Raw genomic sequence first — 15,554 nt, 5'->3', positions numbered from 1 at the left:
TATTCCCCAATGATTACTATTGTAAATATTTCTTTACAAATTAAGCTACTGAATTATTTACACGGAATAAATGGCTGAATTTAGAAGCTTTTATTTATTGTGTAACTGAAGACATACTCATTATTTTTTTTTGATACTTACCTTAAAGAAAAGAAATGTTGGAACAGAACTGATCTCATATTTCTCAGATACCTCAGGTACAGCCTCTGCTTCAAGCTGTTTAAATAAGAAACACACTCTCAAATATTTGTAGGTGGTTTTTCGTTTAAATTACAGTAACTATTTTCTTTTAAAAGTGGGAAGAACATCTGAAACTTGGTTTGCTGATTAATACTTAATGTCCCAATAACATCTAGCTGTCCACTGCAAGTCACAAAAACCTGTGCCACTTTTAAACATACAAGTTATAACTTAATGTTTGTTGTTTTTCATACCAAGAATTAAGTAACAGAACGCACTTGAATGAATCAGTACAGAATGTAAAACTAGAATGATTTTTTAAACTTACTTTTCAACATCATGCACAATTTACACAAGTGGAAAAGGCTTCTGAAGTACTATGCATCACTGATGAAAAGTAATGTAGTTTTTCAAAAAAAGCACAAAAACAAACATGAAATCACATGCTATTTAACAAAACTAAAACAGAAATGAAAAATCTCAGATGTAGTGAAACGTGATATATAGACAGACAGACAGATATCTATTTGTCCCATAGAAAAGTTTTTTTAAAGAGCAACAACAACATTTTAACAAACAACTTCTCCTACTCCCCTCAAACCCTAACAAACACAAAAAACAGAAATATAAGACAAGTCTTCTTACTTGGCTAAACATTGAGAAACAGAAGTCACAGGAGTGCTTTATAAAGGTGAATTGCTATAGATTTGAAGGAACCCCAGTAGTGTGTTTTGACACACTGCTTGGTGAAATTTGACTATGCCACAAAAACATAGTTATACTGGAAATGCATGAACTGGATTATTACAAATTCAGCAAAGTTACCATACAATAATAAAACAACAACAACAAATATATTTCGTCAAATTGTTTTTTTAATAGAGAGGTTTCGGAAAATGCTGAAAAGTTTATATTCTCACATGCTTGCTGAGACAGAGCAAGGTGTGTACAAATAACAATTTAAGCGGAATACCACAAAGGCCCAAAAATGGGCCCTTGATTTGTGGATGATGCATCCATCCCAAGGTAAATCAAGTGCTGCTGCTACATGATACCAAAGAAAAAAAAAGAAAACTGGAAACATCACCTGACAAATAAGAAATGTACTATTATTATTAAAAATATAAGAAATAGTAATATAAACAGCCTCAGCTTTTTAAATGCTAAAAAGCATGTGATGCGCTTAAATAACAAGCCTTCAGTCCTGATTTTAATGAGGTGTCCAAAAAGTCTTTGCTAATATTGGTAGTTAAAAATCACTCCCGAAGTTTCCCTCTGCTAAAGGTTCTGTCTCTTGTTGTACTTATATTTTTATTTAGAATTTTAATCAGGTCTGCATCTCAATATTGCAATATATGCACTATAGAGTATGCACATTATCTATACTAATAAAAGGCAAAGCCCTCACTGACTCACTCATCACTAATTCTCCAACCTCTCGTGTAGGTAGAAGGCTGAAATTTGGCAGGCTCATTCCTTACAGTTTTCTTACAAAAGTTAAGCAGGTTTCATTTTGAAATTCTACAGTCATAACTGAATCCTACCTACGTATATATATATATATATATATATATATATATATATATATATATATATATATATATATATATATATATATATATATATACGTCCATAGCCTGCAGCTCGGTCGCCGTGTGAGGCGGAGTTGCATCCTCCATCCACACGCCTCCCACGTAATTGGCTGCCTGCCCATATAAGGCCATCCGTTGCTCCGGTCTCTTCATTCCCTTCCTTGCTTCGCCATGGTATTCATGTCTCCTTGCTGATAACTGCGGCCTTTTTATGTAATCCACGGCTTCTGCGCTGTTTTATTGTGCTGATAACTGCAGCCTTTTTATTTAATCCACGGCTTCTCCGCTGTTTTATTGTTCGTTTATTACGATTATAGTTATAGTACAGTTTTTTTACTGTTCAGGTACCCATTTCCTTTACCGTTCCAACCGTACCACCATTAACATGTCTATCGAGGTGATCACCATCGATCAAAGAACTGTCACTTACCGAGTGGTTTCCATGCCCGGAGATGCCGCCTGCCTTTTACATTCTCTGTGTTACATATTGCACGGCCATATCAGGCTCAATCTTGATATCTGGAGGAACATTGTGTCTTATGTATTGAATGAGTGGGACAGGTTCATGGTGTGGACTGGGTACAGGAGATAATTATACTACACAGGAGCACTATAAGAGTGAAACGCTTAAGCCCTTCACCTATGCTTCTGCATGCGAGTTCATGGCTGCCGCTGAATTGTTCGGTTGTCGCTTTCCGTGTACCGAAATGGCCAAATATTTTACACCTTTGGAGAACCGCCAATGCCTCTAAAACAGCTTAGATTCACAGGTGATGATTTGAATAGTGGACACTTTGATGTTTATGAATGTTTCAACTCTCAAAAGCTGGATGTGAAGTTATCGATGAGGCCGGTTGTATGCTTACAACGCTTGACAGATGGTGAATGTCACTTCAACACAAGTCCTGCAAATGCTAATGTAATTGAAACAAACCATGAAACTCAAACCGATTATGACAGCAGCAATCCAAGCTGTGAGAAAACAGTAAAAAGGAGGCGTGTCAGACATCGTAGTACATTTTCTGATGCAGCTAGACGTAAACAACTTTGTGACGCTGCCGCCAAATACTCGCAGAAAAATCCACAAAGTTAATAGACACGTTGTCGCTAAATACTTGCAGGCAAATCCACAACTTAATAGAGACGCTGCCGCTAAATACTCGCAGGCAATTCCACAAGTTCATAGACACGCTGCCACTAAATATTCGCAGGCAAATCCACAAGTTAATACCGGGAATGCCTGTTAAACATCTTAGATTCATGAGTAGCGATTTGGGTAGTGAACACTTTGATAAATGAAACCTGTTATCTTTACAATGGTTGACAAACAAGGAATGTAATTTGAACACAACACATCCTCCAAATACGAACCTGATTGAAAGAAATAATGATAATCAAATCGTTACGTTATTTTTAAAATGTTTCCTTTACTTTTTCATAACTCCTTTAACACACTACCTTTCCGCCGTGAAGCTTGGGTATTTTGCTAGTTAAAAATAAAGGTAGGGGGAAGGTTGGTGAGACTATGCTATTTAGCACTGTGTCAAAAGAATGATTTAAAGATCTTTTAAAAGCCAGAAATCAATTGCAAGGTGCTATCAGAAAATACATATAAAAATGTATCTAAATGTATTATACCAAGATAAGATGCCATAAGTTAAGTGTTCATTATGCAGCTTTGAAGACTGAACTTTCTAAGGCAAGTGTTTGGTACTTCAGTAGAGCTTCATAGTCTTATTTTCAAAGCTATACACTTGAACAAGAACACAATGGCTTCATGTAACTAACCAGTAAGAAAATATCATTTTTTTGAGGTTTAAGAATACTGTACATAAGGTGTTTTTTTTTTTTCCCCAGAAACATTTAGTTGGTGATACTGAATAACCTTTGATGTGTGGTGAGGTAAGTAGGGGGTCTATGGGATTATGCTTTTGTTCATGTTTAAAAACAGTAAGCCATGTAGACCACCAGACCCCATGAGTGTGTTTGTGTACATGAGAAAAGCCATGTGGCTATGGAGATTCCTCAGGAGGAAATTGGCTAATTGCATTTAACTTATTTACAAGCCGCTAACTTGGCTGTCTTTCACTAGGGACTAAAAGGCACCTGTGAGCAAGAGGAGGAAGGAGGAAAAAGAATGCGAGGAAGAGAACGTTAGAGAGACAGAGAGAGAAAGCAGGGTAGGAGAATCAGACCAGTGCTGTGATGAGGCAGCTGTCAGGGAAGCACCATGTGGAAGGAAGGGGAAAGGCACTCCCAGAAGAGATCGACTATACCTCACAGACAGGCAAGATATACTGCTGGTAAAACTGTCACTCTAGTATCATTGCAACTCTAGGCTATGTAGCTTGCTAGTGTTTGGGAATGAATATGGTTATAAAAAGGAACAAATGCACACTTGCTAATCAATATAAACACATTTCTGAAACAACTAAGAAAGCATAAATATTGGACAAAATAAATTACTCTAGTCTATTGTCATTTTTATATAATTCTATGATACTGTATGTACTATAGTGATACCCATTTGTGCAAGCATTGTCTAATTTCATGTCGTAGGTCAAAGGTGTTTTTAGCTTTCTAGTTTATCATTTCAGTTTATCAAAACATGTTTTTTAATATGGCTAAATAACTATAGGAATTTTATTTTCTTGCCCTGAAATGTATTTCTTTAAACCATTAAAAACCCAGGAAAGTGGCAGAAACTTGGCAAGTCTACCTATTTTCAATTAGATCTTTGAACTTTTTGAAACAGTTGATGGACATTTTTTTTTTCAATGTACGAAACACGTGACTTTAATAATTTTTTTAATTAATAGATTTAAATAATTGTCCATTGGCAATGGAACCCAAGTTCAGCATCTCCTATGCATGCCAAAAAAATTAAAAAAAGTGTGGTTGAGGAAGATATAAAGATTTATCTGTCACGTCCAGGTTCATTTTATAATTCTAAGCAATTTTATTGGTGAAGGCAGCTTGAAAATAATGGCTTTCAAAACATTATTTTAATTGGGATACTGTCTACCATAGTATGATCTTAATGTTTTCCTTAACTTTTCGAAGGGCTTTATCATGCATTCACTTTTCCATTATAAATCTCACACAGCCAGGACCTGCTCCCTAAAGTACTGGTTATAAAGCAGGAACCAATTTTCAATTATACACCTGTTCATCTCCGGGAAAATATATATATAAAAAATGGGAGTTCACATATGGCAATTAAATTACAATGTGCAACATAGTAACAAAGGACTATTCGTAGAAAATCCATGCAGAGCTGGAATGTAAATGCAAGTCCCTGAGATGAGGGGACACGGATATCCACCTATCACCCTGATGAAAAAGTTACCAAGCTCAAAATGAACAGACAAGTTAGGATTCAGTAATATAAAATATTTTATTTATTATATTATAAAGCTGATTAAGCTATGGATGATTTACAAAAAGGTCGCAATTTAACCAAGCATCTTTTGTAATGTGCCAGATTTCTAAAAACAAAAAAACAACACAGACCCTTTTCCAAAAAAAAAAAATATCATTGCATTACTCTATACAGTGATCCCTCACTATATAGCACTTCGACTTTCGTGGCTTCACTCCATTGCGGATTTTATACGTAAGCATATATAAATATATATCACAGATTTTTTGCTGGTTTGCGGATTTCTGTAGACAATGGGTCTTTTAATTTATGGTACATGCTTCTTTAGTTGGTTTGCCCAGTTGATTTCATACAAGGGACACTATTGGCGGAAGGCTGAGAAGCTACCCAATCAGAGCAAGTATTATGTATTAAATAAAACTCCTCAATGATATACGATATGCTTCCCGCGCGGTGCTTCGCATACATAAAAGGCTGAATGGCACCTATTGATTTTTGATTGTTTGCTTTTCTCTCTCTGTCTCTCTCTCTCTGACATTCTCTGCTCCTGACGCGCACTCCTTTGAAGAGGAAGATATGTTTGCATTCTTTTAATTGTGAGAGGGAACTGTCATCTCTGTCTTGTCATGGAGCACAGTTTAAACTTTTGAAAATGAGACAAATGTTTGTTTGCAGTGTTTTAAAGTCCCTGTCTCTACAACCCCCTGTGTTTCTGTGCAAATCTGTGACGCGTGACAATATAAAAATAATAATATAAACGTATGGTTTTTACTTTGCGGATTTTCACCTTTTGCGGGGGGTTCTGGAACGCAACCCCCGCAATCGAGGAGGGATCACTGTATATAACATGTATTCTCTACTAGTAAATTAATTTTCCTGTACATTTTTATTTACTTTTTAAAAATTGGCTATCATTCTATTTTGTGGTATGCTTAACCACAAAAATATTTGTGCTAGGGTGGATAACGCAAGATTAAATGTGACCTCTTTATCAGGTGAAAAGAAACAGTGTTATCAGAAGTACAGAATGCAAGACTCACCCTTACTTTTTATGTAAATCTAATGCACCACCTAAATAAAGGAAAGCAGATTCCAAAAATGGCAAAGACAATCAATAATAGAACACTTTATTTTTATATTCTGTGACAATAAAGCTTTTTATCCTGGCACCAAAGTATTGTCAACACAGGCTGCAACACCTCACAAACATATATTAGAACATGTGGAAAAAAATTGGAGAAATACACAAAAACAACATTTTACATTTAATAGCTGAAAAGACATTAAGTGCAGCCCTTGAACAGTTGCTGCTTAGCATAAATTGTTGTATTTCCAAAAGCAAGTGAGTGGTAAAGTGGTTTGAGTCCTGTTGATTATTTGTTTTTATCTTGATCTGGTTTGTGTTTTGCATACCAAAGCATATGCAGAATAATTATTGTCAACATTACATTACTAAACTCAAAGAGTAAAATAAATGATGATTACCTGTATATAATTACCCTAATAGTTGAAAATATTGTCCTACGGTTTAAAAAAAAAAAAATGATTCTTTCTTTATATTATTTTATAATCATCAAACATAACATCCTTTTGATTTTATTTTAATTTTCCACTGCCATCTACTGCATTTTGTAATTTCAGGTGATTACATTATACATCTCTCTTAATAAATTAGAACTATTGCCATTTCTATTTAATCTTCTTCTTTTGGCTGCTCCCATTAGGGGTGGATCTTCTTCTTACATACCTTCCTATTTAATATTCATTGTTATTTATTAGTTCACATGTCTGACTTGCTCCTGCGACATTATTATTCTGCGAGTTTAAGGGAGTACCCAGACTAGCCACGTTTGTTCCACACCATGCCCGAGCTTGACTGACCCATAACCGCTCCCCGCTGGCCTGCACTCACACTGCGCTTTAACATTCAAGGCCTGGGCACGCTATCATCATCACCATGCAACTTAGTGTAAAGCCAAAACAAGACCTGAACACAGAGTGACAGCATGCATGTCAAAATAATTTTCCTTATTTTTTTGGAGTCATGAAGTGCTGGATAACTATCTACACTTTTACAGATTTATTGAGTGTGCAGTGCAGCGCAGCGCTTTGCTGTTAAACATGATGCATGTCCAAGAAGATGTTTTCAGAAACAAATAATGTTGAGGGTGGAATTTGAAGCTTTTCTGGTCAACTAAAACTCATGTTCATCTGTAAGGCGAGAATAAAATCCTGTTTTTAACTTGAATGGTATCGAATGAAATGGCATTGCATCATTGACATCATCAATTCTAAAAGAAAAAAAAAAGGCTTACAAAAATGCAATCCTTAATTACTACAGTACTAGTATATTTTTATATACACACACATACTCACAAACACCAAATAAGGAAGAACAGGCAACCTATTAGCTTTCCTTTACCTAGCAATTAAACAATACCTGGTACTATCCAGCTTATGTCACATAATAGCATTAAACTTTATCTGCTATCAGAAAAACTACTTTCTTTAAAAAGATATATTTTTGTTTTTGTTAAATGACAATTTTATAACATGTAAACATCCACTCACATATCTTCCTTATTCAATGGTCAAGAATCATATCTTCAGTTCAAAAACTTAATCCCATTCAAACTGCTTTTCCTGTTTTTTACCTGGCACTGATTTTTCCAGAAGCTTTTATTTAACAATATTTTAACATGCATTTTGCATAATGGCAGCATATGTCTGAATCTATACTAATAAAAGGCAAAGCCCTCACTGACTCACTCACTCATCACTAATTCTCCAACTTCCCGTGTAGGTAGAAGGCTGAAATTTGGCAGGCTCATTCCTTACAGCTTACTTACAAAAGTTGGGCAGGTTTCATTTCGAAATTCTACACATAATGGTCATAACTGGAACCTATTTTTCTCCATATACTGTAATGGACGTTAGCCCAATGGCCGTGGGGGGCGGAGCTGCGTGTGACATCATCACGCCTCCCACATAATCACGTGAACTGACTATGACCACAGTACGTAGAAAAGAAGGAAGAGCCCCCAAAGAGCGCTGAAGAAAAACGCAGAATACTTTATTCACAAGATACAAGTTTAATGAGAAGACGCGAGGTATAAACGAGACTTTGGATCACTTTTTAACGGAGTTAAAATTGCTGTAGCGAGAAACTTTTAAGTGCCGGGTCTTAGCTAACATTAAATAATGCCATGGACATCGCAAGATCGCACGAGATAGCACAGACACAGCTCAGAAGCTTTGATGCATGTACTCCGAGCGGCTCACGTGAACTGACTATGAACGCAGTACGCAGAGAAAGCAAGACCTCTAAAGAGCGTGGAGAGTTTTGCTCACGTAAACATGTCTGCAAAAACTGGTGTTTCCTGCACTGCAAAAATACTACAAAAGTCGGGGAGCCGGCGCGCGCCCGCGTGTGCGTAGCTGTGTCGGCCTTTGAGATGCTGACTGCGCTTCTGCCTTAAGTGAAAGTAAACACTTTTAATTTTTTTCCCCCTTCCCATGAGCTATAGCCCAGACAACTGTAAACACGGGATCCCATTTCTAGACCGCGGCAAAGTAATGACTATGAGGTTGTCAGGTCGGATTATGAAGACACGCACAGGAGTGGAAGACCGACAGTGCCATCCCGGACAGTTAATGGCAGGGCCATCTCTCCAGTCTACACGAGACCCACCACGACGCTCATATCGTCAGCGAAGACCTCTCTCTACACTATATTAAAGAAAATAGCAAGTTTCCTTTCTTTACACCTTTTTTCCTTTTATCCCCAACCAAACCCTTTCTCTCTTAATACTGCAGAGGACACAAAAAATGATTTTCTTTTAATCGCTGGTAATGCCGGTAAGGCACATTACCACAGGCAGAAATTTGGACGTTCACATAGAAAACGTAATTTCTATACCACAGCCGTCGTGTTGCGCCTTTCAAAAGGGATCAAATACCAAGAGATGATCCATATACATTTTAGCTGCTGTTAGTACTACTTACCTGTTATGTTACGCCGGCTTTAAAATGTAGCTTACCCGAAACCACTCCAGTGGTGCTCAGTGTATCTTTACTTCTTAAAACGTTAATGTTTTACTGTTTAATAGCTTATAGACTACATTTTACTTTTTTCCCTTGCACTCAGTGACCAAAGCTATACACACACATATAGACACATACATACATACATATATATATATATATATATATATATATATATATATAGACTCAAACCAATTATAACAGCAGCAATCCAAGCTGTGAGAAAACACTAAAGAGGAGGCGTGTCAGACGTCGTGGTACATTTTCTGATGCAGCTAGACGAAAACAACTTTGTGACGCTGTGGCCAAATACACAAAACAATTACTCTGACAATCATGTTACATTATTTTCAAAATGTTTCCTTTTTCTTTACTTCTTTAACATACTACTTCTTCACTGCAAAGCGCGGGTATTTTGCTAGTAACTAATAAATGCACAATGCGCCACAAGTGACGCAAGTTCTTTTTCAACAAATGTTTTTGACATTGTTTGCTGTGGTCCAGCGCTGGTCACCATAGAGCACCATTCTATCATAAGGTTTACCTCTATTACCCATGAAAACATGATTTTTCGGTTATCACAAAACATATGATGTAAGTGACTGGGATGGTATGGGTCAGCTCCACATTCCTGTGTCTTTGTTTCTGTTTCTGGAGCCTCAACCTGAAACAGTTGATAGTCATAGACCAAGATGAGCTGGGTAAATAACACATACATTCTGCAAGGGGTTGGTGAAACAAGTGTCAGTGCTTTCAATGAAATCAAACCAAAAACAAAGTGTCCAACAGTGCAATACTCTATCAATTCAATAAATAATCAATAAAATCAGTGAATGTGGAGGTTAAAATATGCAACAAATAATTCCACTAAAACAAGGTTACAATACAAGGGTGAACATTTTCTTTTTGAAAAGCTTCGGTGCTTTCTTCTAAAATCCAATATCTCCCTGGTATACTCTTTTCAGATTCGACAGCATGAGGAGACATCAACTAACAGGCGCAGACAATCCTTAATTCACCGTAGGCACCTGTTGCCAGTACATCATCATTTACAGGGCACCACACTGAGCTTTGTTCCTTGCTCCCCCCTCTCCTACTACAGTCCGTGCTCCATAAATGCTCAGCAAGATCAACCCACAGCCCTCTCTTGAGCGTTGCCCACACTCTTCTCACCTGGGCCTTACTTTCTTGTACACCTGCTTCCACTCTTTGTTGCACCATCTCCGGTCCTGTTTCTGTCATTTTCTCCATCCTTCTTTACTTTAACCTTTCCTTTCTGTTCTTTTTCTGTTCCTATTCCGACTCTGCTGTACAGGCTCCTTTTTTTTTTTTTAACTTTCCTGATTGGGCGCAGGTGTGATATATCACTATCAGCGAAGTGTGAATGACACACTTGACTGATTGCTTGCCTTTGCACATGTATGCGTGATCAACCAAGCACCCCAATCCACCCTGGAGCAAAGTATATTTGTGTATATCCACACCTGATTAGAGTCCACACTTCTCGGGACATGATTATTTATTTAAAAACGCCACTTTGCCACAGACCTCTCATAATAGTGACATACAAAAGAGTGGAGCATTCCTTTCAAAAGCAAACTATTTGCATAATATTGACAATATATTTATAAATTCAGTTTTGTAATTAAACAGTAATTTTAATATAGTGAGGCTGAATTGTGTTTTAGCATGTAAATCACAACATTCACTCCTGGTGTTTCTGTAAATTGAACTACTTAAGTTTTAATGCAAAATAGGAGGAATAAAGGCATTCTTTGAACTATGCTATTTTAATGAATATTATTTCTAATTGTCACTGAAACTGCCTGAAAGTTAAAAATGGGAAGGTCTAGATTTTTTATGTACAGTATCTGCTTATTGAAACGTTGGGGTCAATTTCAATTATGGGGTCCAATTTTATTATTTTGTGTATCCACAATGAGAATTAGCGCACTTTAAAGACAACCGTACAAGTCCATATGCGCACTGTGCAATTTTGACAGATTTCTGTGCATTATCTATCTGCATAATATATGATTTATCATTGAAGAAACACAAACAAGTCCAAAATGGCACATTTTTCCAACAAGAATAAAAGTTGTTTACCATTATACAATTTTGTGTGTTACATAGGATATCATTTTTGCTTTTTGCTCTTGTACATGAGAACAGCTTCAGTGTTTGTGTGCTTTTTTGTCTGTATTTTGCAAAGGAAAATAGGGATGTAAGCCATTAATTTAGAACAAAACTATGTGATGGGTAATTATTGAAATAGATACAGCATGTGATACACTTCCCTTGTAATTGACACAGCTTAACTGAATCACAAATTTAAAGAATTTTAGAATAATAGGTTTTAGAAACTTTACAGTAAAATGTACACCTGAGGTACAGTTGAAGCATTATCTATTATAAAATTTTATATTTAAATTATAGTTTTTTTTAAACAAATGAATTGAAAAGTTTAAGACTTTCTATTGACAATTTTCTATATATTTTTCCAGAAATGTTCTAACTGCAGTATCTTACCTGCAGTCAGTGCAATGTCAAAAAAGGTTCAGAGGTTTTTACTTTACAACACATTTCAAAAAATGCCTTTGGGCAGGAAATGAAAATTTTGATGCACTACTGACCCAGTAAATTTTCAATCGTATTTAGCTATGAGATATTGAAATCCATAAATCACTGACCCCAGTTATGTCATGATTACTGCACTTATTTTTTGCCTCTAGCAAATTTTGCTGTTTGCTCTATTGACAAAATCTGTGGACCAGTACATCATAACTGACATGCACAAGCCCTTGCAATTATAAAGCAAATACAAGAAGTTCATGGTAACTTAATGATATTTGCTACATATTTTTGAAACTCTTGTATTTCACATGTATTTACAAGGCATTCAAGTAAATTATGTTAGCTATCATCAGTTCACTTCAACATTAAAGCTTATTTATTGTAAGCCTTTACCCAAATAAAAAAATAATAAAGTAGAGAAACAATATAAAACAATAACAAAGCAGACCTTCACAGATCAAAAAATCCTCTTTCCAAGCAGCAAAGAAGTTGCCATTTATTGGAAATTATTGGTTGAATACCATCTATAAAACAAGCTGCACAAGTAATAAAATAAGTTAGGGAAAATTGCTAGAAAATTTGGAGAATGTCAATATAGATAATGGGATATATTAAAATGGCCCCATGCTTTGCTATTCAGTAATTGAACAAGCTTACGAAAGGTTGTATCTCTTTCCTAAAGAGAATACATAGGGCTTCATCACTTACTTGACTTAATCCTCTTTTTTTTTTTTTGCTTTTTTTGTTAGAATAATAATTAGATAGTACTGACAAACATGGTCAAATCCGGCAACCCTGTGTAAACTTAATTCTTATTTAATGACTGTAGCAAATAAAAAACACGTTTCAAAAATTACATTAAAAACTGTTTAAAGGGATACTAAAATAGTACACAAAATGATCAAGCAGAAGTTGAAAAGGAAAAGGAAAAAATACGATCGATCAGTCAGTGACCTGTTCTTGTGTTAACATTGAAGACTAATCCAAAATTGCTGGGTGAACACATTTTTAATGGCCAGGTTACCTTGTGGAATTAAAACTAAATAAAATAATTTTTATTGAGGGCACTTTGACCACAGAAAAGCAATTTTGAACTTCACAAAACAGTTGACTTAAGCAACAGTTGCAGCAATAAACATGCAATGTTGGTACCATACTTACCTTGACAAATGTAACCTGTGAATGCTCTTTTGCTAGCTCTGCTATCACATTGTTCATCTGAGCACATTGTGGAGCCCATGATGCACAAAAATGGACAACCAGAAGCGACCTATGTAAAGACATACAGAAAAAAATTTACTGAATTTTATTTTTAGAACACTTAAAATATCAGACCTTTAAAAGAATATACAGTTAAATAATACAGCATCTTTTTCAATTATAGTGCTTTTGCAATTTTACTACAAAAGGCCTCAAAATCTTTTTTCTGAAAACCAAGTTATATCTCAAAAATGGTTTACCTGAAACAGCTTAACTTCTATAATTTATACCAGGCATGTCAAACTCACACCATTGGTGGGCCGCTTCGACTGCCATACGTGCGTCAGCGGGCCACACTGTAATAAATACTATTAGACTATTATACAAAGTTACTGTAGCTTTCTTTCCAATACTGAAAACTTAAAAAAAATGTAACACTTAAAGATTAAAGAAAAGCAATTTATTTCCATACATTCCCCATACAACAGCATACAATCTTAGCCTCTTAGTTAAGTCCTTATATTATTATATTATATTAATTATATTATCATCATTGCTTATAAAGGAGTCTTACAGTGTGAGATCTATTTCTTTTGTCCCGACACTTAGCATCTCTTGTTAGTAACCAGTTCGTCAATATCAGGCTTGAAATCGTGTGCAGCTGCAACTTTTATGAAGGATGAAATGTGCTCGACAGTAAGTCTTGAGCGGTGTGGAGTTTTGGTAGCTTTCATTAGCGCAAACAATTGCTCACAAAAGTAAGTGCTTCTGCACATAGACAGTACTGTCGATGCCAACTTACGGATCTGCACATATGAGGGTGGCAGGTAAGCATACAAGCCTGGCACACCAACTTCGTTGTATTTTGCCTTTAGAATAGAATCTGACTGCAGTTCAATCAATTCCATTTGGATATTCTCAGTCCTGTTCGTGTGAACTGAAATCACGAAAACGCTCACTGAATTCATTGCTCAGTAATTCAAGTTGGAAAACACATCCTCCAAAAATCAAATTTTACTTTACTAAGTTTACTTCAAAGTTTATATTGTAAAATAAGCCGATATGCAAAACGCCCCCTGACCTACACTAATTTTACAAACTCAAAATCACAAAAATATGTTAATAAACAACTCACCAACTTCTCGCGTCCTCTTCAGATCTTCAACTGTAGTCTGCACTAACTGTTCGTTACAATACTAGCACAACACTACATAAAACTAGAGCAAAAAAACTTGAAAATATGAGGGCTATTACTACTCGTGATGGTCAGTTCTGCCCAGTGGCCAGTCTCAGCAGCCCAGCCAGCAGTGTAGCCTAGCAGGGGCGGCTCTAGGCTCGTGGCGGCCCTGGGCAGAGAAAGAATCGGTGGCCCCTTCGCTTGCCAATGTCAATATAGTATCTTATGCACGGTGGATGGCCACGTCCGTTGCGGACACTGCATAGCCGCCTTGTGCTCATGACACGCTTCTATATGCGCGTGTCTGTAACTTGAAAACCAAGTGGCAGCCCATGATATTCTCATTATGGCAGAACGTTATAATACTACATATAACTTACTGCTCCGACTCTAGCTACATTAGTAAATACAGCGTACTAATTAACAAGAAACACCATGTTTTTCGGCCACATTGTCGTCAGCTGTGTCGTTATTTTCTCTTTCTGTTTTATATTCAATATATATTGGCGTGGCGGCCCTGTGCAGGTGCACAGTTTGCACATGCCTTAAGCTGCCCCTGCTGCCTGCTGCTGCAGCCTAGCACTTCAGTTGTGACGTTGCGGCTCATTAGCTTTGGTCAAGGCTCATGGCTATACTAGCAGAAGACGTTTCGGGTACCATAATGCCATGGGAAAACACGCTTTTGTCAGAAGGCAGAAGTAAGAAAAGTCAATAAGTAACACCGAAGATGCTGAATGATTCAATCACAAACGATAGCAATCATTTTGTACAAGTTCAGTGCTAACTAGGATCTGTCATGCGGGCCACGAGTTTGACATGCCTGATTTACACTACATTTAAAATACAAGCCACATGTGGTACAATAAGTGATTTTTGGATACTTTATTGCAAAGCCTATTTACATACTGCCTAAAAAAAACAAGTTTAACATTTATTGCTATGGCATTTTTCATGCAAAATATGTAGTTCAAAGTACTTTACATAAAGATAAAAAAATATAAAAGAATAAATTATTGAATAAAATGAAATAGAAAATGAAATGAGTAAACAAATAAATACAAACCTAAATAATACAGATAACCATATAAACAAGGCAGTTTTTTTATCTACAAGATATATTCAGACGGCTTAGCTGCAAGGGGGGCTAGAAAGTTTATGAACCCATTAGAATTTTCTCTATTTCTTCACATATATGATCTAAAATGTAATAAAAGTTTTAGATGACTTATAAAACTAGATAAAGAGAGCCCATCAAATTACAAAGAAACATTATATTTGATTATTTATTGAAAAAAATTACCCAAAGTTACATTTTTGAATGTGAAAAAGAATGTGAATATTTGCTTTCAGTAATTGGTGTGACCCCCTTGTGCAGCAGTTACATCTGCTAAACATTTCAGTTAAC

At 36.1% G+C, this 15,554-nt stretch overlaps 1 protein-coding gene across 2 annotated transcripts in view; it reads right to left on the bottom strand.

The window, feature by feature from the left end:
* The window catches only part of glrx3 (glutaredoxin 3), an 81,737-nt gene that overhangs the window by 21,996 nt on the left and 44,187 nt on the right, over positions 1–15,554 (bottom strand). For both annotated transcript variants that reach the window (XM_039770234.1, XM_039770226.1), the window contains exons 2-3: positions 12,934–13,042; positions 142–216 (exon numbers count right to left, since the gene is read on the bottom strand). In XM_039770234.1, the coding sequence (XP_039626168.1) occupies positions 142–216; positions 12,934–13,042 (184 nt within the window). The remainder of the gene's footprint in view (positions 1–141; positions 217–12,933; positions 13,043–15,554) is intronic.

This window comes from Polypterus senegalus, chromosome 1 (assembly GCF_016835505.1).
Source record: "Polypterus senegalus isolate Bchr_013 chromosome 1, ASM1683550v1, whole genome shotgun sequence".
Classification (NCBI taxonomy): domain Eukaryota; kingdom Metazoa; phylum Chordata; class Cladistia; order Polypteriformes; family Polypteridae; genus Polypterus; species Polypterus senegalus.
Note: the sequence above shows the minus strand (reverse complement) of the source record. Positions and strands in the feature narration are given on the sequence as shown.